At 36.6% G+C, this 23,754-nt stretch overlaps 1 protein-coding gene across 1 annotated transcript in view; it reads right to left on the bottom strand.

Moving 5' to 3' along the window:
• dally (division abnormally delayed protein) overlaps positions 1 to 23,754 on the bottom strand; it is a 114,812-nt gene that overhangs the window by 4,685 nt on the left and 86,373 nt on the right. Inside the window, exons 3-7 of the mRNA XM_076125551.1 lie at positions 20,571 to 20,917; positions 18,901 to 19,112; positions 14,885 to 15,053; positions 1,679 to 1,929; positions 393 to 519 (exon numbers count right to left, since the gene is read on the bottom strand). Of these exons, the coding sequence (XP_075981666.1) occupies positions 393 to 519; positions 1,679 to 1,929; positions 14,885 to 15,053; positions 18,901 to 19,112; positions 20,571 to 20,917 (1,106 nt within the window). The remainder of the gene's footprint in view (positions 1 to 392; positions 520 to 1,678; positions 1,930 to 14,884; positions 15,054 to 18,900; positions 19,113 to 20,570; positions 20,918 to 23,754) is intronic.

The following is a 23,754-nucleotide window of genomic DNA, read 5'->3' as shown; positions in this document are numbered from 1 at the left end:
ACTTGTCTTTTGTCATATGAATACCTTTATTAATGCAAAAAAAGATTACTTATCTTCAAGATGAAACATCTTTTTTGTATGTAAGACCGAACTTATCATTTTATAAGACTTATTCGACGAATCGTCTTGTAGTTTTGACAGTCAATATAATGAGAATCTGCGGTAAAATTGTTTGTTTGATGAAATAATCCGCCTTAAGGCAATACAAGGCTAGCTTAAATAAAAATATGCTTGATCTATCTAACAGTCTGTGACATCGTATGCCGAAAACGAATTCGGACACATACTTAGTTATTGAAAATAGTATAATAAAATGAGTAGCTACTCCTCCGCTTTTGAAGACGTTTTCCCAAACAAGGATTAATAAAAAGTATTGTGTTCTTTATACATACCTGTCTAGCCTGTTGGAGTCTGTCAGCCAGTCCAGCCACTCTGGGGTCCTGTGGGGGGCTGCCCGTGATCTCTGGGTTGTACTTCTGATCGCTCAGTGACGCTGATGATACTAGTGGCTTCGTGTAACTAGGGGAAAGGAAAATAACATTAGTTTATGTAGTTAAAACAATAAAGTAATGCGTGTTCGCGTTAATTCCCGTATTCTATTATACATTAAACATGCAACGCGAGAGTTTAAAAGTTATGATATTTGGCAGTATGGTGTAGGTAGTTCTTCAAAACCACTTGACAGATTTGCAATTCCATTAACGTAGGCTTTACCTTAAATCTGAAAGTCGTAAAACGGCTAATGTTTTCAAACGTTTCATACGTAAAAAGTGTTATGAAGAAAAGTTCTTGAATTTTTATTGAGTCTAGTTTATATGCGTAATGTTTACCAGCTTTTTTTTTCTGATAAAAAAACCTTTTTAAAACGATCCCCACAAAATTATGTGACGTTCTTATCTACTTGCATATCCCCTTGGGAATAAGGTGTGATTTTATTTTATTTTTTTATCGTAAATAAATATGTGTAATGAACACGTGGCACGCATTCTAAATAGACATTCTCACTAACTTGAAACAAACATTTCGGGTTAAAATAAACTCCAACAATATAGTTCAATTTAGTTTATATTACGCAATAAAGTGCTATTTACATTCCTCCTGTTCTAGACTTCTACGAAGTGAGGTTATAACGCGGTTTTAGTTTTCGTACTTAAATTATTAATTACTTTTACGGGTACAGCCCCTTACAGGGTACGGATTATGTAACGTTAACTATGCACATAAATGTTCCCAGAAAATATATACGAGATTTAGATTGTAAAAATAGGTTTTAGTTTTTACGAAGTTTTATGTATATTCGGCCAGTGGTTTATGTTTGTTTTTTCAGGAATATTCAGTTTCAAACCATGTTTTGGTTGTTAGGTTCTGGCATAGTAAAATGTTGAGGATTTCAAAGATCTAAATAACATTTGTTAACTCCTATTTTACTAGAATACTAAGCATCGGCAAGATATTCACGACCAATCATTCTATAGATGTGAGACCGCATAGAGGTATTTGAACTGGGTTTCTTCGGGCTTTGGAGGGCATGGAAAAATGTCGATCCCGGTTGTTGTCAAGTAAGATAGTCGTAAAGCTACGTCGTACCTTTGGACGGCTTGAACAAGTTTTACACTATGTTGACCACTAACCATACGATAAGAAGATCTAAACTCTAAGAATGTATTCAATTACTTACTCAGCGACAGCATTTCCATTCCAACAGCGTTCCGTGTTATCTTCCACGGCGAAGTCAGGCTGATCACACAGTCGGTCCGCGAGGCTCGTGAACAGTTTCTTGGTAGACGCCAGGGTGGCGGCAAACTGCAGCAGTTCCGTGTCCGGAGGGGGCGCTCGAAGGTTCTCTCGACGGATCGAGCCGGGAGTCGGGTGAGGAGACGACAGGCTTGGAGACTCCATCGTAGATGGTGGACCGCATTCTTGACGAACCTGGGAACAAAATAAAATGGGTTAATATGCGATCTTACAGATGTCGTATCTTACCTAAGCAAGATTTTTGATGAAACATAATTCAGAATATGGAGAATTTCGTTAAATTTTTATGGTACTGATAAACAAACCGTAGTTGCCATCTTTGGTTCTTGAGTCGTTGAAGATAGGCGAAAATTTTGTTTTTGACAATTGTTGCCGTAGCAAAATTCGCCCGAGTGAAGTCGGGTTTTCATGTAGGTAGTTAATTATAATCTTGTTTCTAAACGTTGAGACGTTTCGTAGAATAAAATGTATAAGGTCTACTTTTTCCTCAGCAGTAACCAGTATCAAATAAAGATTGTAATCAATATTTATGTGCCTAATAAAAGTTTGCTTTGACAAATTGGTATTGATTATCATAGTGATCGGGGATTCGTGTACCCATATCAGAAAGTCCATTATTTAATTACTTCCTTGTCCGCCCCTTGTCATCTAATATGAACATAACGATACGATCGCTCAGGATATCATTAGCCCAAGGAATGCGTTACCGCTAGTTCGTAATAGCAAAAACTACATGTAATCAGTTCCTCGTGAAGATGGACGCGGGACGAAGTTGTGTGCCATTTGTCAACGAGATGTAACGAGCTTAGAATATGATCGTGTTAGGGGAGATGTGTAGTTGTATTAGCTATTTGTGTGGAATCTAATGTAAATCGATTTTTTTAGTGTTACTGAGAAACGATCACTTATCGAGTTGTCGTTTTCCGTATTTGATATTTATTTATTTATTTTAAACTTTGTATACAGAGCTGTATAAAGGCGGACAGAATCGGAAGAGATTTTTTATTGATGCCAAAAAAGACAAATCGATATCATATTGAATACTGAGGGTAACAAAGTGGTGATTATTAGATAGCTCTAACGAAGGCTAAACGAGACTTCTGTTGTTTAATTCGAAGTAAGATAAAGAAGAAAATTTTTATTAGTATTTTATAAAGTGATTTCAATTTACTTCCGCGTGCATCCTTTTCATATCAATGAGCACTTAACCGATGCTTATTTGATATGACAATCTGTCAGATAATATTTGACATCAGGCGTTCAGCCTTAATGTAAACATACTTAAAATAAACGTTCCGGAAATACGCACAGGTGCAATACATTATTCAACTTCAGGATTCAATATCGTATTGTTTTGGAATGTTGTTTGGATAAACCCTTAGCATGAAAATAGCATCAGAGCAGCATGGTGCAAGCAGGAAGACTAGGGATGTTATGAAGCTTTTTGGTGTGGTCGGGAGGTATGGTCAGAAGTTTTGAGTGTCGTTTCTCGTAGATAGAGGAGTAAAACCAATTAGAAATTCGGTTTTTTCTAGTCGGATTAGACCGAGCATATATACGCTATAACTAAGACTTTTTAGATCTTTCTTCTAATGGTAATTATTCAATATTAATCTACGCGGTTGTCGGAAGTCAGACCTAAAACTGTATAATCAATAGAAACTTCCAACTTTCGGATGCAAAATTGAAGCATTGCGTCCATACCCGGGATCGTGGCTGGCGAGCACGTGTGAACGTCCTCGGCGACGCGCGACACACGCAAATAAACCGCAGCGACCGCGCAACGACCGCGCAGCGACGCAAATAATCACATACCGCGCAAAAACTGCCACATACTACCCGCTTCTATGAATACACTTTTGTACTATTTATAAATACGTTCCTTATGCTAACTCGTTTTTAACACGGAGAAGTATGCCCGCTTTGTTTAATTTACTAGTCGCGCTGCAGATTGCTTCGTATGAAAACGATACCAACAGCATTGCATGAATAATTGTAGTGTAAAAATATGACTCATAGTTTTTTCCTGTACAACTATGTGTTAAACGATTGAGTTGAATCAAGTTTTTGGGAGTTGATTGCAAAAGTTAGTGCCGAAATTCTAAAATATTGTTGTAGTATAGAAAGTAGAGGTATAAAGTGAATATATAGAGATATATTATGTATGTATGTTTCACAAAGGTTCGCCTAACTTGGGAACTATGTCTTGATCCCGGAGGAGCACGCAAAAGTTTTATTACGACGCAGACATCTGTCGCGATACGTACACGAAATGGACGGTTCAATATCACTACTTTTATTAATATCCGATCTATACTCATACAAGTTTATTGGCGAATTAAAACTCCATACAAACTACTGCAGCAATTCTGAGGTCTCAAAAAACCTCGTGAATAAATAAGTTGTTTAAAATGTGGGGTTTCGTAAAACTCCACTAATTGTTACAAAAACAAGCGCCATTTCGTCCTAAACAGTAATAATGCTTTCAAAAAATACCTCAGTAATAACATGTCAAATTAAACATATTTAATTACTTTGAATAAAAAGATACAACATCATTTATAAAATTTTAATATGAAACAGATCTCAAAAGCAAAACATGCATCAATTAGAATCACCAAAAAACTCACATCAGATAGCCGACATTAACTCTTTACATTATGTGCTAATTACATTTCGTTTGACAGAACAACCTCTTAAGATAGACATAAAAAGTGCCGACCGCTAAATATAGTAAATATTCATTACGTCCGTAAACCGGAATGTACCGCCTTCGGTTAAAGAGAATTAAAAAAAAATTGTAATGGAGTATGAAAGCATTTGCTTGCCGCGGGTGGGCACAGTAATTACAGTGCAAGGAACTTGATAAAGCAACCGATATAAAAGCACAGATACAGAACGGATAGGCTGAAATTATCACTCTGTGGTCGCCCATTTGTACAATTGTTGCTATTTGTACGCTACCGTGAAGGCACACTTAATTTACTGGTTTTTACGACGGAACGTTACTCGGTATTCAGTGACTTGTCTCATGTTTCAAGGAATCGCTTTACATAGAAAGTAGAACCTACATTCATATAGATTCACTTCAACTCAATTAAATATCTGACGCCATTTAAAATATTTGTTCCATAACAAAATCGGAAGACATAATTTGCTTATCTCAAATTTTAATCCGAACACTGGCATATTAATATCGAAAAGAGGTAGTAGTAATATTTGTATTTTAAATCATGAAAAAGAATATTATTTTAATAAAGAAAAGAGGTAGCCAAATAACAAAGCAAAGCAAATAGTTGCTACTACCAATAAACATTAAGTTAAACGTGTCTGAATCTGAAAACAATTGAAGCTAGTCCCAGATGGACAATACTTTGTATTATATAGCAATACTAGGTGCATTAGTAGTCCTACGTCTAGAACTTCGCCCATTCGTATCGTAACTGCGATCTGGTAATGGCATCGTATAAAACTTAACTTACTGTCTTTAAACATGCCGATAAAAGTGCAATTTTATGAGTACGTCGTTGTTTTAAATTGTAGAGTACCTACTGTTTTTGCGATAAATGTCTATATTCGGAAAGACTTTTGAAGATATGCCGCTTACTGCATTTTATTGAGTGTTTATTTGGTTGTACTATTTACTTGCCTATTTATTTATAACTATGTGTTCTGCGAAAAAAATAATCACCCGCTGAAGTAAAAGTTAAATTAAGATTTTTAGTTCATAAGGATAATAGCAAGAGACGTTCTTGAGTACGTTCTATACGGGGAAAAGGCACGATTTTAAGTAAACAGTATGAAAAAGTTATTAAATCGAAATAATAAGGTATGCACTTATATAGCGAGGCACTTCACAGTGAATGTCAATTACAGAATAAGGACAGAGAAATCTTAAAAGCAAGCGAGAGATTCAAAAACACATGTGTAAGTGGCGGTCGACTGTCCATAGTTGCGGCCCTCTCCCATGGGGAAACGTGTGAAATATGGATACCGTGGGAAAACTCATAGCGGGGTAGACCCTGAAACTTCTGACAGCGGACGATTAAAGAAACAACACATTTTGCCAAAGTAAGGGAAAACAACAAGTTCTTTAAGCGATTTCCAACATTTGATATTATAGAGATATAATTTGTATACATAACGTTTACTAACTAATATACCTAACTTAAAAATTGAACAATTTCACTATTTTTACAAATCCCGCTCTAAGAATTGCTCTTCTATCACGAGGACTTTTACAAACATACAAACAACGGACACATGCTAGACAACAATCGAACTCACGACATCCCGACGCATTGGTAGTGGCGTTGCGACAACCTTAGCCACTGCGCCACAGAGGCCTTCAAAACATCGTGTAAAAACTATCTAGGTTTTTTGATAATCAGAAAACCTATTTTTCATATAACAATTCCTATTTATTGTTACCGTACAGTGTTTCGAAATCGTGCCAACACAAACGAGCTGTTAAACACAAACAATTAGTACATCAATAAATTACGGCAATCTATTAATCTCGTGAATATTGAGTGAGTACATCCAGTCAATTGTTAATTAATTTCGTCATACATTTATTCATTCATCAAACGATAGCCTAGTTCATAATAACCGTGGCACAATCTAACACATTATTACCATTTAGACACAATGAGCTGCGTTGTATTAACACTGTTATAATTGTATCGGCGCTTTGTTCCGTGTGAATCATTTATAGTTTATTATAAATTGTTTCTAAGGAAATCTATTATTTGATATAACAATGATAAAATGTATGGTTAGTTTTGTTTTAACTTCCAATGCTTTGAGAAGATTAATAATTTAATATGGTGCACAATTGTATTCTATGATTAGTAAATGACGTTTGTTAATAACTTATTGTCTGATGATTGCTACTAAATAAATTGCTGAACCATTTTCGTTAATTATAGTCATTATTAAATTCTACAAATCCAGAAGTCTCCAGTGGTCGGATTCACTTAGAAAGATAGATAGATAGGTAGATAGTAATCATTTTTAGGAGACACTATCTTAAATACATTCTGTATGTATCACAACAGTTTGTCTTCGAGAGACAACGAAACAACTAATTCTCGTAAACATAAGACACGCTTCTTTGACTAAATGTGTACTTACTTAAGAACAAGAATGTCAAAGAGCATATTTCAACAAGTTAGAATAAAAAACCAGGTGCGTACAGGGTCAACATTTTTATAACACAATCAGAAATAACTCTATTCCAAATTCCCACAAATAAAAATGTTTTTACACCCAGGCCTGCATATTTGCGGAATATTAAACATTAAAAATATGTCAGGCCGGCGTTAAATAATTCACAGCGGCCTACAAAAAATGGAGCATTCGGTGTCGAAGTGACGCGACAATGAATTTGAATACTTCGTTACTCTATCTACCTGAGACTCATTTTACCGCGGGTTAAACAATATAATTTTACGCAACCTGTAATTTTCTAATGAAGAATTCAAAAATGATCCTCCTAATTCCGATATAAGAATTTAACTTCTCACGCGAAAAATTTCCAGTGATCTACATCTATAAACAAGCTCTTCAGCATGTTTGTTTATAAATGTGACACGCAAATATGTAAACAACACCAAATATTTGTCAAGAGCACCGACCGAACAAACACACTTGGCCTCACAAATCATATGTTAGGAATGTTCTCTACACTCCAACGTCTAGTTTTTATCGCCATTTTTATTCGTCTCTAAGTGTATTGTACGAAATAAATAATAAATGCCAGCTTTATAGATACTTAAAACATAACAATAAATATTTTAGGTCCAGCCGTGAGGTCGTCATATAAACAGACGTCATAAATCGGGCCGTGACCATAATTTACTCAATATAAGATTACTCTCACCTATTTCGAAGCGAATCTTATAAATTGCACGAATGCTACAGTCGTATAAAGTGATGGATCTAAGTATCGTAAAATTTATAAGGCGGGTTAAGTTAATATCGTCATAGACATTACGATGTTGATGTTCGACGTTACCACGCGTTACCAAGCGTTACCGCACGTAGCGAGCCGTGTGCCGGCAATAAATACTTCTTACGTTAAATTACCAGTGATTTAATACCTGATTTATTCACTCAACAATTCTCGTTCCCACAAAATATGGGCTCAATTATTGAAATAGTTTTTGCCGACTTTATTCCGGGCTTATTTTGCTTTTTACCTTTTTCTCGAAGTTGTAAATACTTTTCGGCGTTCGCGGTCCCTTTGGGACCAAAATCTGTTCGAACTGTCGGAAAATATAAAAAGAAAAAGAACCGGGATAAAGTGCGTGAAACTAGTTTTATTTCAATGCACATTTATCTGAACAACAGCGCATATAAATCACTCGGTGTCAAATACAAACACATGATCGTAAAATACCAACACTGCAGTATATTTTTAAGTTTAAACTAACGGGATTTTTAAATTTTCGCTGCAATTTTTTTTACAAAAATACATGTAGTAGGTAGGCTACAGCTAAATTTGTTAATACCGAAGCGTTGATCACGAGTCTTCTGTAACAATAAATTGGCACAATAGGTGACAATCATTGCTTCTGTAACAACAATGGGGAAAAAATGCCCCTCTGACGTCACTGCCTGTTACGCTCAATGGGTTCGGGACACCCATTTGCAGGAAATGACGCAATTACAGTCGAGTAGCTCTCCCGGAAGATTACTTAATAGAAAATAGCAAAAGTTTTCCTTACCATTGCCCACTTGAAATTAATTAGGTTGAAGAACTTCCGCTTTCTTAAATATGCATTTTACGCCGTGAAAACGTTACAACGACAACTTTAGATGCTTAAGTTAATAAAGATTAATTTAATTAGAAATGTTTCATGTTTCTCGACAAGGGTCTTGTTTTGAGGTTAAATTAGCATGTTTATCAATAGATGTTATCGACTTTACAACTATAACGGAGTTTACGATGCATCTGAAAATCGATAAAATCATGCGGATAAGATGGATAATAAACCTAGATTAGAAGCGAGTACATACACCTCAATAGATAAATAAAGGTAGGTATTATATTTCGTTGGTTTCTATTGTATTGCAAGCAAACAGACAGACAAACGTGCCGTCGAATATTGAGCACAGATTATCGCGGTTTATTCAGTAAACAGACTCTCAATAGATTTCGCTTTGAGTGTCAATTGTCAGTTGTAGTATTAGGTGTTAATACCACTTTTAATGTAGTGCTTAGTCAAATAACCTCGGGGAACTTGGACTATTTGTATTTTACAATGAATTGAATGGTTTAACTACTCAAATATTGACGACCTAACAAAAACATCCGGGTTCGAGTGGCAAATGTTTCGTAAACTACGCTCTTAATTTGTTATTTTGCAAACTGTACCATTTTTGTGTTTGTTTTAATAAACAGCTATATTGCTTGGACTAGTCATTATAGCATACTTTAAATCATCATTGGCCTTTGTACTTGTCTATTGCGAGTGTAGTAGCGTCGGGTAGACTTAATGCTCTTTCATTCATGGCTCACAAGACCTATGCAATAGCGGTAATCATTCTTATTATTAAATACATTTTAATTAAAATACGTTCACCAATCAAAAATCAATTACGAATTAAACATACCGCGGTCATTTACAAGAGGCGCGCCGAACAGTACAATTCAAATTGAATTCTTAAAAAAGTTCGCTACAGAACCAGTAGTCGACCATAAACAAGTGATTGTGTTGCCATAAATAAGAGAGATGTGGGTATACATCAATGCGATTGGTCGAAGAGTCGCGAGCGCATTGAGGCTGTGTCGCGCCCACGCGGGCCGTGACCCAAGCCACGAGTGAACCCGGGGCATCCGAGATACGCCGGCCCACCTCTCTAGTGGGTTATGTATCACAGTAAATGTATGTTTAAGAATAACGAACTCATCTGTACATATTTAAGAGGAGAATTTAAATTTCTTAATGTTTACTCCCCGTGGAAAATATTTTTTTAAATTGCTCTATGAGTTGCAAAAAAAATGAGTCTATGCATTCCCGAAGGGAAAACAAATCTCAGTTCACTTAAATTACATTTTACTTGATTTTACTATAAATTGCTATAGGAATTAGTAACTAGTAGTAACTATTTACTTCATATGTGTTAGTAAAACTAAGTCCAACATAACTCTATTTTTCCAAAGTAGGTTGGCGTAGGTGCATTGATAAAATGCGTTGAAAAAATTATATTAATAGCTTAACGACTCGCATGTTGTCTTGTACGCATACATATTTGGGCCGAATTCCGTGATACATCGCAGTATATTAAAACAGGAGTTTGATTTATCCACCTCCTACTAAAGACTATTGTAGAGATATCTTTTATTCGTATAAAACATGCAATATGATTAATATTACATACTCTTAAGTAATAGTATCTATACCAAAACCAGAGACTACAAGAACAAAGAAAAAATAATACAAAATTACGGGTCTCTACTGAAATTTTTTATATCGGGCTTACTATAAAAAGTCCTAATTAGCGCACTGGGTGTCATTTTTCATGTAATATTTTACGCTGTGGTTGAATGTCTGTTGCACTAACTTGCATAGTTGCGTTGGTGTTGTAATTTCGCGAGGTGAAAGCACGAACACGCGTAGGCGACACAACTTGATGGAATATGAGATGCTCCGGCTGTACGACTAGGCTCAGACTGTTTGCCTGTGCCGGTTTAAACGATAAACAATGACATACCTGTCATGACACGGATTTGGCGCGAACAATGAACTGATATTGCAAGTTAGTTAAATTGCTAAAACTGGATGCCATTGTTTGCATAAATGACTATATAAACATCCAGTGTGCGTATAATTTCACGGAATGAAAAGTGTTTCAATGTAAAAATAATTGCTACAACCACCAAATGAAAATGATATTCCCAATATTTTTATTTATCTCATGCCCATTTTGGCCGCTCTGAAAATATTATGATTAAAACCAAACGAATGTTTTCGAAACTGCATGCATAAAAGATGTTACAATCACTGAAACAAATTGCTCACAAGTTATCCCTCAAAAAGTAAATTCAACGAATCGTCGAGTACCGCTCCGTTCCACGTATACGGATAACAAAGTTTTATTTTATTTATAGTCTCAAAGACAAAATCTCATTAACGTGAAATTAAAAATAACGGTATGGATTTCAAAGATCCAGAATTAGTACAAAGCGTATTTTTATATCGAATACCAAAACTTTTCAAGGATTTTCATTTTTGTTGTGATTTCAGCGGGTTGTTTACGGGTAGAAGATAAGGAACGTTGACAGGATGGATGTTTGTACGGCGCTACAACGGAGTGGGTTCCAATGACCCTTAATTAGTCCAACACCACTCAACCCGGAAAACCCACCGACCTTATTTTATTTCGAGAAATTCTCGCAAACGAAGCCATGAAATAAAGCTTGCGAGCCTCGTTTTTCCCGTTACTCCCGTGGCAAGTCGTGGGCAGGAGATTAGAAGATGTATGAGTGGTGTACAACAAGCAAATAGCGCTCGTAGGAAGCGAGCAGGCGATCATTACGCGGTCTTGACACAGATACGTGACGTCAGCGGCTCAGCGTGGATGATGCACGACCTAACCGAATGCTGGGGAACTACTTACGATTCTACATGTATTTTCTATTCGCGTCTAGATTTGATATGTTTACGAGAGGCTTGTTTTATGTGTAAATTTCGCAAAATGGAGATTGCGCGACGTCGTGCCAGGTTTATTACTAATTATACATTTGAGTGTCGCTTAATTAGTACTTAAGCAATTTATTACTAAAGTACTTTATTAACATATAAGAAGAATGCATTAGCAAGTCTACAGAGGCGTAATGATTTTCCATGAACAAGTTACCGCAACGTTAATCATCATCCTACAAGTTTGAATTCAAATAGACTAGAGTTACACTAAAAGCTGTTATCTAGTTACAAGTCATAACCACGTTTATACATTATTCTGTGTACTGTGTACTTAGTTTTCCAACACTTTGTCTGGTAAATACTAAGTCAATTTGCGAGATTAGAAGGCGAGGCGACACCACTAGTTACAGCGAGATTGAAAGTCAACAACCTCCAGCGTCGGACTTTGCTTTTAAGCTCTAACTTTTTACACAAGCCTGACGATAATAAAAGCAATTGAATATCTTATTTTGCAGCCTCCCAGAGGTTTTGTTTCGCAGAAATTCTATTTATAATGACGGAAAAACGTCAAATAATTTTACGCTAATTTTTTGTGTATCGTTTACTTAGAAGCATTGTCACTGACGAAGTAAGATCACGAGCTCAAAATACAAATAGAAGGTATATTGTAACCCATACTACGCACGAAGAGAATTCGGCAAATAAAATAGAGGTACCTGCGCAATACTGATGTTGTCATAGGTTTATTGAATCAACCGTCTGTATACGAGGAAAATGATTGAGACCGAAATAAGATTACCTATATTGGCAATATTGCCACGGCTGATTACGGGAGAGGACACAAAATATAATATTCCATCTCTCTCCTACAAAAGGAAATATTCGCGCAAATAAATCCGTTTCAATTTTTTATTTCCCGCTCAAATTGGTGTTCTGAGTGAGTTACTTAGTCGGATAAAACGATTCGCGATGTAGAAATGTTCGTGAACACGTTTCTGTTTGTGTCCTTTAAGTGATCTTAAACATTCGTACGTTTCATAATATTGTAGAGTTCTATTTTCAGAAATCCCCTAATGTCTAGGCATTTTAATAAGCAAAACGAAATGCTAGGTGAAGAATCTTGATCTTTAAATAAACATAGCAAAGGCACACTTTAGTAATCCCGCTTGACTAATTCCCTTGGAAACCTAGAAGGTGTTAAGACGGAAACATCGTCCTTGCCAGTTCGCCGTGACATAACGATTTGTGTACATCCATTACTTGATGAGTCAACGGGATGTTTACGACAAGTCCCACCAATTGTCTCATTGTCGTAATTTTCAGGTATTTCTGAAGGTGTCAACCGCTGACTGAACTGTGTACTGGTGAACAACATGACGAATATATTTGTTTATTGCTTGAGATTACCTAAAGTAACCCTAAACTTAATGCACTTATTTCTCTAGAGAAGATTTTCATCTCACTGGGCAGATTAGCTACTTTTATAAGTAAGTTTTATATGCAAACAAACTCGTAATGGTTTATAATCTTCTCGTTCATATAAATGTTTATATTTTCTTTAACAACCAAGAAAAATTAATAACTCGATGTTGAAAGACATAAAGTAAATGAAATTCGTGTTAAATTACGTTGAACAATAATCGCAGTCGTATCTGCAATATTAATATTCATGCAGCGCATGTTATGTGATATTTTAATATGGCGGCGGCGTGCATCCAGCTAAATATAGGGAAAGGTTTACGAGTCTCGTTACTTCTCAGAAATCCGGCCTGTCCGTCCCTAGACGGTGAAGTCTACGAGCTATTTGATTTGTAACTATTCCCAAGACATTGCACTTTAAGCTTTAAGATAATAGCAAAAGTCGAGGCGAAATTATTGTGTTTTATTTCTTATGAAGAATAACGTGTAGAACCACCTAGTGATAGTTGCACCACTAACTCATTTAAAGCTTTAGATGCGAAGATAAAAAGCTCACTTAGTGTAAAAGCAATTTTCTCTTTGTTGTAGAGAGTGGGCGCCGGCGCGCGGTGCGGCGAGCCCGCGACCCGCGCCCACGGCTGACCCGCACGCGGCCTGCCTTCCTCTTAACTGTTTATAGGCTCGTAATGCCTTGTAAACATATTCACGCAGATATATTCCTCAGTTTACAGCCGGTCAATAGATATCGGCCTTGTAAGTAATTGAATTCTTGCTCGGCTCCAGCTCTAATACGTAAATAGCTGCATGCAGACAGACTGCACTTTCTGTTCGGCGCGGCTAACTGAGGAATAATTGAAATGTCTCTCTGGAGGTATTCGGGCACGTGTGGCGTCCTGCCAAACTGTAGGCGCCCACTAACTTTATTTTATTCCAGTTCTCGTGCTAAATTGGAATATATTTTCCCGTTTGATTGGTGTATGGGAGAGCGGTGAGCTAGCGGTGCCACGTTTCATAGCTGGGTGGTTGTAACAGCAATTTCATGGTAAAGTGGCGTGCGAAATGTAGAACTTCTGTTAGTTAGCAGTGCACCGGTAAATCAAACCAAATTATAGTCGTGGATTTAGAACTATATTTTATCGTTGAGAAAATTATCATGTCGAGTTCGGACAGGAACTTGTTCAATTAGAAAGAGAGCGTTTATCAAGTTGACCTCCTCAACAAGGTGTAATTAAGTGAGTTATGTTTGTGCTTGTATCTTAATCATGTTCCTTCATTATCATTTCGAGAATTCAAGATGTTAATTTGTTAAAATAACGGGATATACAATTAAAGTTTTTATCGGATGTTTCTTTATGGAATTATTTTTGGGTTGGGGCGAATAACTTATCATGAATGAAATTTAGTCACGCATTGTATTTTTTGTTGTCCTGTCAACAAAAACTCCAGACCACCTTGTTTAGTATTGAAGTATTTGTGAGCTAAAATAGTCGATACTGTGTTTAGTTAAAAATATGATACAGACATAGAAAAAACAAACCACCACCAAACTACATTTTTCTTTTCCAAACATGTAACATGGAAATCACGGACAGAATACACACAGCCGCGGGCTGTACTTTGTGTTGCTGATTTCTATATTTACAAATAAAAAAATACAACCACTATTCTTGGTAGTGGAGCCGCTATTTGTTCAATAAACAATGCATAATATTCTACGTCTTTTTTCTCAAGGAGGTACGAAACTTAGAAGTAACACTCGTTGTAATTTCTATATAGGTCTTTTGACTTGCACACATTTAAACTTTTGCAATACGTGCAGCCGTAGCGCTATTAGAATGTTTTAATACTATGAAACTACGAAGTGCTAATTAGTTTCGGTAGATATTTGACAGGCTATACCTATATCCGCTGAAGTAGTTTAATGTTGTCTGAATATAATAGATGTCGCTATAAGAATGTTATTATAAAAAAAATCATCGCTTTTTTGGATGATCAATCGTTACAAAGTGTTGTAACTTTGTATGGCCATCCTGGGTTAAATTTAAATGTTTTCGTACCTTATTCTCAGAGACAGCTCGGTTCTCTAGCGCGTACATGATGGCCTTCGAGACTTTGGTCTCGAGTTCCCGCAGCGCCACATCAGCGTCGACCTTGGTCAGTCTCTCCACACCTTCCACGTAGCCTGACCATGGACCGTCCAGCTCCGTCAGCAGGGATCCTATGCACCTGTTGAAAAGAAAAAACTTACGTAAAAAAAATATGTATATTGTTATACCCTCGCTTGTGTGTATCTACGTATGTACTTAACTCTTCAATAAAAAATACTTTGATAAAAACCGTTAAAGAAAAGCCTAACTTTAAGCTAATTTAAAAGTATACAAATCTATGAATCACCATCACGTAGCGTCATCGTATTAATTTGGCGCATTTTTTTTGCATAAATTTTATTATAATTTTTGGACGTGCATAAATTCGAACTATGATAATACCTACCAAGTTATGATAATTCTACTTGTTACTAAAATAAATAAGACTAGAACGGGTTTTATTGCCGGAAAATTGACAGCAAGAACCAATAATTTGGTAAAGGAGTTCATAAACTCAAGCGCACGACACATAAATATACACAAAGTAAGATAGGCTACATCAATCACCTGCCTTCAACAAAAAAAACAAGTGTCAAGTTGTGAAAAAATAACGTCAATATTTTCTGTCATCAATATTCATTGAGAGTGCAACATGAATGGTTGATACAAAAACCAGCTGTACCTTTTCTCGTCGGATATTTGTCCGATTGCGTCTCGATATAAAACCTGATCAATGTTTTACTTTGTCATATGATTTGTTGAAAGAAAGTTGAATCGCTTCCTGCGGCTCTGTTCGCTAAAGGAAAGTGTTGGGCTTTAGTTTACTTTTACTTAGACATACTTTTAGCTGTACATACTGTTATTAATGTGAGTTTTTGACTTAAAATTTCATTCAATTTTGGTTTATATCTTTTTTGGTTTTTAACTGAAAAACTCTTCACTCCCTGGACTTTAATTCATTCACGGCCATAGACAATGCAATATTTTCATACTCCACGCCATGTTTTCTTCTTTTTGAAGGGATAAAATGAATGTAAGATGGATGTTATGACTAGATGTAATGCATTTACTCCATCCTCCAAAATATTTGACTAATTCTACTAACTAATCATCCTTTTTCTTTTCGTTATCGGATCAATTCAACAAGGAACAAGCTTCCTAAACCTTTAAACAAACGGAGATCAGAACAGTCCAAACCCGTAAAAAGTAAACATTGAATTCGCAGTAACAAAAAAAATGGATTAAGCACGTATTATCTGTCTCTAGTATAAAATATATCCTTTTTGCACTAATATTCATGCGGCGGCAACAGGCTGGCTGCACACGGAACACGGACCGCAATTAATCCACGCGCACACCGCCGCCGACGCGACCAGACACGTGAACAAGTGTACACGCTGCCTAACATGCCGCAAGTTTATTACTGGACTTGATTAGCCGCTAACCTGCTACTGAGCTCGTCGAAATACGAAATACTTTTTAAATATTCGTTTTGAAACAGTGGCTTTTAGATTAAAGTTTTTTTTCCTAATACGGTATTTTACTACCAGTCAAATCGGCTACTCTTTTTTGCTAGTAGCAATTTAATACTTTTCTGTTGATCGAGTAAAATACCCTATTGTTATAAACAATGAAACGGTAAACAGGCATTGAGTTTTTATGAGTGCCGCAGATAATTTTAAAATAATGAATTATAGGAAGAAAACCAGATTAATAGTCTACGGGTTTTGTCCGAGAAGTAATTATGTCTTAGATTACGTTTAACTAAACTAAAGGACTCCGCTTGTATAGTCACTTTTACTGAAAAGCTAGTTCCTTTTAATATACGATTTCTTTGCCGAGTTTCACAGTGCATTAAGATCATAATTATTCCTATTATTTCAACAGCAGCTACTAAACTTACTGTATCTATATAATCACTCGTACTTCTGAATAAATGGCTCAAGATTACACACATACACAGCTTATGACACTAGAATAAATTATCGTAATCATTCCTCCGTAAAAAAGTGATGATTATTACATAAAAACACTTCGGAGAGATAACAAGGCTATTATTTATAATAGTCCTACGTTATAAGATGATAGATGTAGTTATAATTAAGTAATTAAATACAGCATGAATTGCAACACCCTATGTGTAAAAAAGTTGTTTATCGAACAACCTGTGTTAATGTCACCATAGGTTTGTCTCTTAGCTGTTATGGTGTTGTTGTAGTGATTAGTTGTATGAAAAATATTAAAATACTTATGAAATAATGATGTTTACGGTTTTATATTTCTTCATAAAGGAAGGCGATTTCGATTCACTATTTCTTATCTCTATTAAGATGTTACTAGTATTTGATTCTAGTTTCTGAAAATTTTAAAGTTTTATGTTTCTTTAGTTCGCAAAACAAAATCGTGGCTTTACGATTAGAAGCCAAGTCTTTAGAGAAGACAGGCATAAAACTAACTACAGCAACACAATAATACTATAAACATCTTCATAAACGAGGAATTGCTAAACTTTATCTATAATTACTTCCTTCCCTTTCTTACCAGTGTTGAACCGCTAAGGGGGTGAGAGACAAAACATATAAAAGCTAAAACGGTGCTATTAAACCTTTATGAATAAGGGTAATATTGGCTATAGATGCTTAGCGGCGTACTTGCAAAGTCTCCGTCATTCAAGTTTACGGAATCGTTAAAGTTAAGAATCTCTTTGTTTGACGAGAGTTACGAATTTAATTAGTGAGGTACCTGCGCTTACAGTATCGCGTTTTATTTTTAATTACAATGGACATCCTTAATCGCTTTTTTCAGACATCATAAAAGTTAAATGAAAATCTTGAAGTTGTGGATGGAATGCAAATGAGAATCTTGTGAGAGCTTACCTCCTGATAATAATTAGAGAGAGCTTATATAAAATTCGTAATCATTATTTTAGATAATCTTTGTCATATGTTAACACAGCTATTTTTTGTCTGACAGCCTTGGAGGATCAGTCAGGAGATTGTGGGTTCATAGTCATATTAGGTTAGGTAGGAAGAAATTACAAAGAAATTAACAAATGCCCGTATTAATTTCTCAATATGTGTACAAATTGCAAAATATATTTCATGTATAAAATGTAAAATCTAAAAGTAAGTTCTCGAACTGTCTCCTAACAAATAACGATCGTATAATCTAGAATAAATTCTCTCAGTCCAGTTACACGGTACAGCTGAGCTCGGACACTTGTCGTAATTTTGTGGTGCACGCGATCGCATACAGTCTATTAGTTCGTAAGTACTAACATCTAGAACACGGTACCTGTAATATACGCGATTGATGTACGAGGTGAAACCGCTCTGAAGATAGGCTGGTTTAGTTTAAATCTTAAGTATCGAGTTTTCCGAAGTAAGTATTACTTGGTAGTTCAAGAGTAAATTAGCTAGATTTTATACAATTTTGTTTCAAATGACTACCATCATTTGAAACAAAATTACCTGAGCCTCATGTAGGTAACTGGATGATCAAGGCATTCGAGTTTTTTGCGGCATAATTATCATTTTGCAGCCTAAAGTGGATCGGACGGGACGCAGATAAAAAATAAGTCCTAGCAACTTTATTATAAACTGAAGTAGTATCTACAAAGAAGCTTTTTGAAACTGTTATAGTAAACATATACCTACTACGGCACAGCGCAATATTGTTGAAAATGCTTTCACGTACACAAAATTTCATTAAGTTCGGCTTAGTGTTGCAAACACTATCACATGCTGTTCATATAACACATAGGTAATTTATTATAGAGATACTAGCGGACCCGACAGACGTTGTCCTGTCTTTAATTTGAAAATTTTAAACTTTTTTTAATAATCTAAACCATTCTCAAATCCCCTTGAACACACACAAAAAATTTCATCAAAATCGGTCCAGTCGTTTAAGAGAAGTTCAGTGACATACACACTTACAGAAGAATTATATATATAATTATATAAAGATTATACCTAGAGACTTACCCTCTAGCGACATTGAGGCAGTAGTTTCTGCAGGGAGGAGCGCTGTGTCCATGACAGCGGGCACAGCCGGCTGCTTTGAGCAGTCGCTCTGCACACACGTCACTGGCGCTGGACAACACTCGTTCGGTGGTGGCGAGAGCGTCGGCGCCGACTGCCAGCATCTGTAGCAGCGCCCGCGCAGCTTCCAGCGACCGGGATAGTGAGGAGCCCAACTGTAGAGAAAAATGTATCTTTAGTATTTTTTAAATTATATTTCATAGTTTTTATTGAGTTTTAGATTATCGTCACCTAAACGAACGACATTTTTTATGCATATGTTATAGATTAGTAATTGTTTAAACGTAAAAAACTAACTATAAGGACGTATCGTCTTTTGTATTTTTTAAGCAACTTAGCAGTGCCTTACTTAATAATACAATACTAAGATAAATTAGGTTTTTTAAAATTCACTTAGATGAAATACCAAAATTAATCTTCTCTAAATTACAAAGGCGCTTTAAACGTGTCAAGAAATAATCTCAATAAAACTTAGACGCGATCAAACATCAAAACGACTGACACGAGCTCACAGAAAAGCTTAGTGTATAAACTATCAAACGATTACTTATCTGCCGACCAACTTGTAAAATGATGTGGAAATTGATTTATACCGAGAACGTAGGCGAAGAGACCATTGAGAGGAATAAATCCGACTTTTACGTTTTACTGCCTGACCACCGGCGCGGCTCCAACCTACTGTAACCAACTCCCAATGCTCGGAATTTCGTTGTAAATTATAAATGCGAAATGTTATTTCTTTAGATTTATGTGAATAGCACCTAATAATGTATTGAGAACATGGTATCTATTCGTGTTTCATGCTAATATTTGATATATTTATGATTAGGTTAGGTTATTTGTATTTAAGTGACGTTCAGAGCTGTAGATGGGTGTTTTGTAGATCGACTGTTTCTAAGCTTTATAAAGTACAAAATCATTATGTTTAATGCAATTTCTTAGCTCAATGACGTAATTTATACCAATACAGATCTTAATAGGACCAAAAATGTAAGTAACGATAACACTTGTTGATAGTGATGTAATTTGTTAAATGTTAGGTTTTATAACTAACATTTAACAAATTACATCAAATGCAAAGAGCATAAACCAACTGAATTATAAATTACACGTGTACTTTACACAAATCCAACATTCCCGTCAAGAAAATTTAGACACCGGATTAAGTAAAGTGTTCGTAAAAGAACATTTCTGTATGAATATAACGACACTTGTACCGGTTGACTCGGTTAATCTGCAAGTTATCTCCACAGAAACCCAATTACCCATGCAATGTTCAAGGGGTAATGCACCATAACTTTGAATGAACGAATACTGGCTCAATGTTTCAAGTGATGGCCCTTGAACACAAGAATGAAGGCAGGTTTTGGTACCGTGAGGGAGAGTGCTCGTAGCGTGGTTAATTGTGAGACGCATTTCGGGGATTTTAGGCTGTTTTCAAGCTTTATATTAGTAGGTATGTTGCAGTTTGTCATGAATTTAAGTTTATTGTAATCATTATGAAAACCCAGTTATCTGTATCGATTATACTTGTTAAGATAGGAAAATATCTTAAAGAAACGAACTCTGAAAGTCTATTATATGGCTTTTTAATTGCAGTTAATAAAACTCACCTGTTGCGGCACATCTCCGAAAGGCTGGACTGCGTCATACGCGTCCTTCAAGCACGCCTCATACTCAGGAGTGAACTGCTTCGAGTCTAACTTCAGCACATTATGATAGGCCACGGGAAATATATCTCTGAAGAATTTCTTCGCACTGGCGGCCAGGTCTTTTGGTGCTCCAGCGCTAAGGCTCTCGCTACTGATGTCTCTTTCCGAGTTCGATCGTAGGACTATTCGGATGTCGTCGTAGAGAGTCGCGAGAGGCTGCACGGTTCTTGTCGCGTGCCCTCGGTACAGCTGCGTGAATAACGTCGCTGTTTTGTTCTGCGACTGATGGGAGAGACCCGTCAGGTGATCTGTGGAGTAAAACTTGGTATAAGTTTCGTGTTATTATACGTAAGGGAAAGTGTTGGTTTAATGTCATTTAAGATGGTAACGGATTTGGTCTGAAAACTTGAGCTGGCAATAAATATTCGTTGAGTAACAGTTTTTAAGAATGCTCTGTTATGTAAAATTATAAAAGTCCGATATTTCAATCGTCAAATAGCTTTATCCTGATGATAATTTCAACTAAGTCATATCTGTATCCAGACCTAATATCTACAAAGGCGTCCTATTTAGATACCTAGAATATTTTTTTAAATACTCCTCTTATATTAAAGGCTTCAAATTCATTAAAACTTTAACGTACGAGTTAAATGAACAATAACTAGTCTGATGTGTCATGTTTCAAATTTTACCTAAAACGCTCCGAGAAATTTAGACATTACGTAGATTGTTATAGTTATGTATAACTGAAAGGCGACAACACAACTCCACACAAAGTTACGTACCAACTGTGTACAATAAATTAAATGTTAATGTTTAACAGGCCTGTGTAAATACGCTCAGTCGTCGGGCAAACATCCCCGGGTATTTGGCCTCATAGTTTGTGGCACCTGCTTAGTGTCCTGGCTACAGTATCTAGTGTTATCTCGCCGGAATGTCGGCCGAGGCTCCCGCGATCAACGCCTCGCCACATTCCTCGACGCACGACAATTCATTTCAACGAGTCCCTTATCCCACCGATATGAATAGCCTCGAGATATTTTTTAATTAAATAACGTAAACCCGCTGTTATCGTAACGTAATGCTACTAAATCCGAACGACTACGTGATGTGTGTGAACTCAAAGTGCACGTGGAGAAAGCCCACGTATTTATGTTATGTTTGTACGAAGGATGAAAAGCGCCTTTGATCTGCGGGGCTCGACGAAAGCTTTTTAGCCGACGGCGTTAACGACATACTCGTTGATATACCTTTAATGCGCAGCCTCCCAGGATTCATAATTATTGTACGAATAAATCCTCCTTTATGACGTAATTGTATTTTATGAGAGAAGCTCTTTTAATGTACACAAAGACTTGATAAATTGAATATCAGTGTGAATGTTCAGTATTTACTCGTCATCATTTCTTATTCGCCAGACAATGGGGGGAGTATTAAAGTGAGGTTGTGTTCACCTGCACAAAGGGGGATTGATGACAGGCACCAGTGCTCAGAAATAAATCCCCGCATTGAGTGTATCGCGGCTCGGCGCGGCGCGGCACGACGCGGAGCGGTGCGGCGCGACGTACACGTTCAATAAATAATAAGTGTCATTCGTCTTTTCAGTGGGGTGCGAGACCTCCAGACGCCCTTTGCAACAGTCGTCGGACGGCGAACTTGCTAAATTTTGCTGCGTGACTGTACCGCCGAGCTTATGTTCAATGTAATGGATTGTCTGTTATTTAGGGAGACTGTTTTCTATTGCTGTGTAGGTATTCATGTCGTTTATATGGGTGATCTTAAACTGTTTCTTGAATTAATCGTTCTACAGGAATACTGAACGAACTGATTGTGTCTCTGAAATATCTGGCTCTCAATATTATTTGCTAAACTAGTATTTTCAAAAGCCGCGACCCAAAATCCAGCGTTAATAAAGCCGACCTTATCAAAACACCCCTTCGCAATTAAAGCGCCTTTCATCAAAATGTTCCTGACGTTTTTCAGCGTCGACGTTTTTACATTCACACTTAAAAGTCATTTAGTTAAAGAATCATAAATTGCATTACAGTGTAGCCTCGTCAAGTGCGAATAGTCTGTGTCGAGTGGACTAATTACTTAGTTATGCAAATCCAGCTACGGGGTTGTTTCAACAAATGAACTCCAACTGAGAGATTTTTTGCCTTTCAAGCAATCTCATTTTGCAAAGTCCCTAACTATAGTAATGAGAGGGCCACGGTAATTTAGACGAGATTGAGACGTGCTACTTAATGTATAAGAAACTGGCTTTTGGAAAGCTCGGGAAACAAAATAAATAGCGTTACTTTATCACCGTCAGTTTACTTACAAAACTAAGAGACTATTTTGAGTTGGCAGACGTTGAGATTTCTGAAATGTTTTCGTTGGCTGTCGATATATCGGAACGATATAAACGAGATTGTCGTCGAGACTACGAGAGTTCGCACTCCGCACTATCAAATTGATCTTAAAAAGAGTCACAATATATTCTTTATGGAATAAATGGAAGCCCAAATGGCCATTCTTCTGATATTGTAAATAGATATGTCGTATAAACGTAATAAATCTTAAGATACACCATAGAAAATGTGAATAAGGTTATTTTATGATGTAGGTTGTGGGATTATATCCTGTCAGTGGCCATGTATCACGGTAACCCTGCTCACGCCAATTTCCTTGCGCTACACCGGATGAACACAAGCTGTACGGTACACATTGAACAAACGTTCTTCGGGGACGAGGTAACACAAATGCACGTAACTTAGTCAACGGATTGTTTGCTAAAAGTGTGAAGCATCCCCGAGCTGTTAATGAGAAGTCTATTAATATTAAATGGTCTGTATTATCGTTAATGCGCGGTACCTTTATAAAGCACAAAGGTAAATTATTTTAGTGCTCTAATGAGGGTCCGTGCGTGTGGTCCCCCGGGACCCTTAGGCATTCGCCGAACAATGGTATAAAGGGAGCCCTCCGCGTGAAGCACACTCTGATTATTTCCTCTCAGGAGCTGGGGGTTGGGAGTGGAGCTCATTGTTTTATACTAGTTAGTCGCGAGGTCGTCGCACCCGATATTATATTTTTTAAAGATAATGACGCTCTGCTCTCGTGACTGATGGAAATCTTTTGAAACGTACGCAGGTAAATAAGCCTT

This window comes from Anticarsia gemmatalis, chromosome 2 (assembly GCF_050436995.1).
Source record: "Anticarsia gemmatalis isolate Benzon Research Colony breed Stoneville strain chromosome 2, ilAntGemm2 primary, whole genome shotgun sequence".
NCBI lineage: Eukaryota > Metazoa > Arthropoda > Insecta > Lepidoptera > Erebidae > Anticarsia > Anticarsia gemmatalis.
Note: the sequence above shows the minus strand (reverse complement) of the source record. Positions and strands in the feature narration are given on the sequence as shown.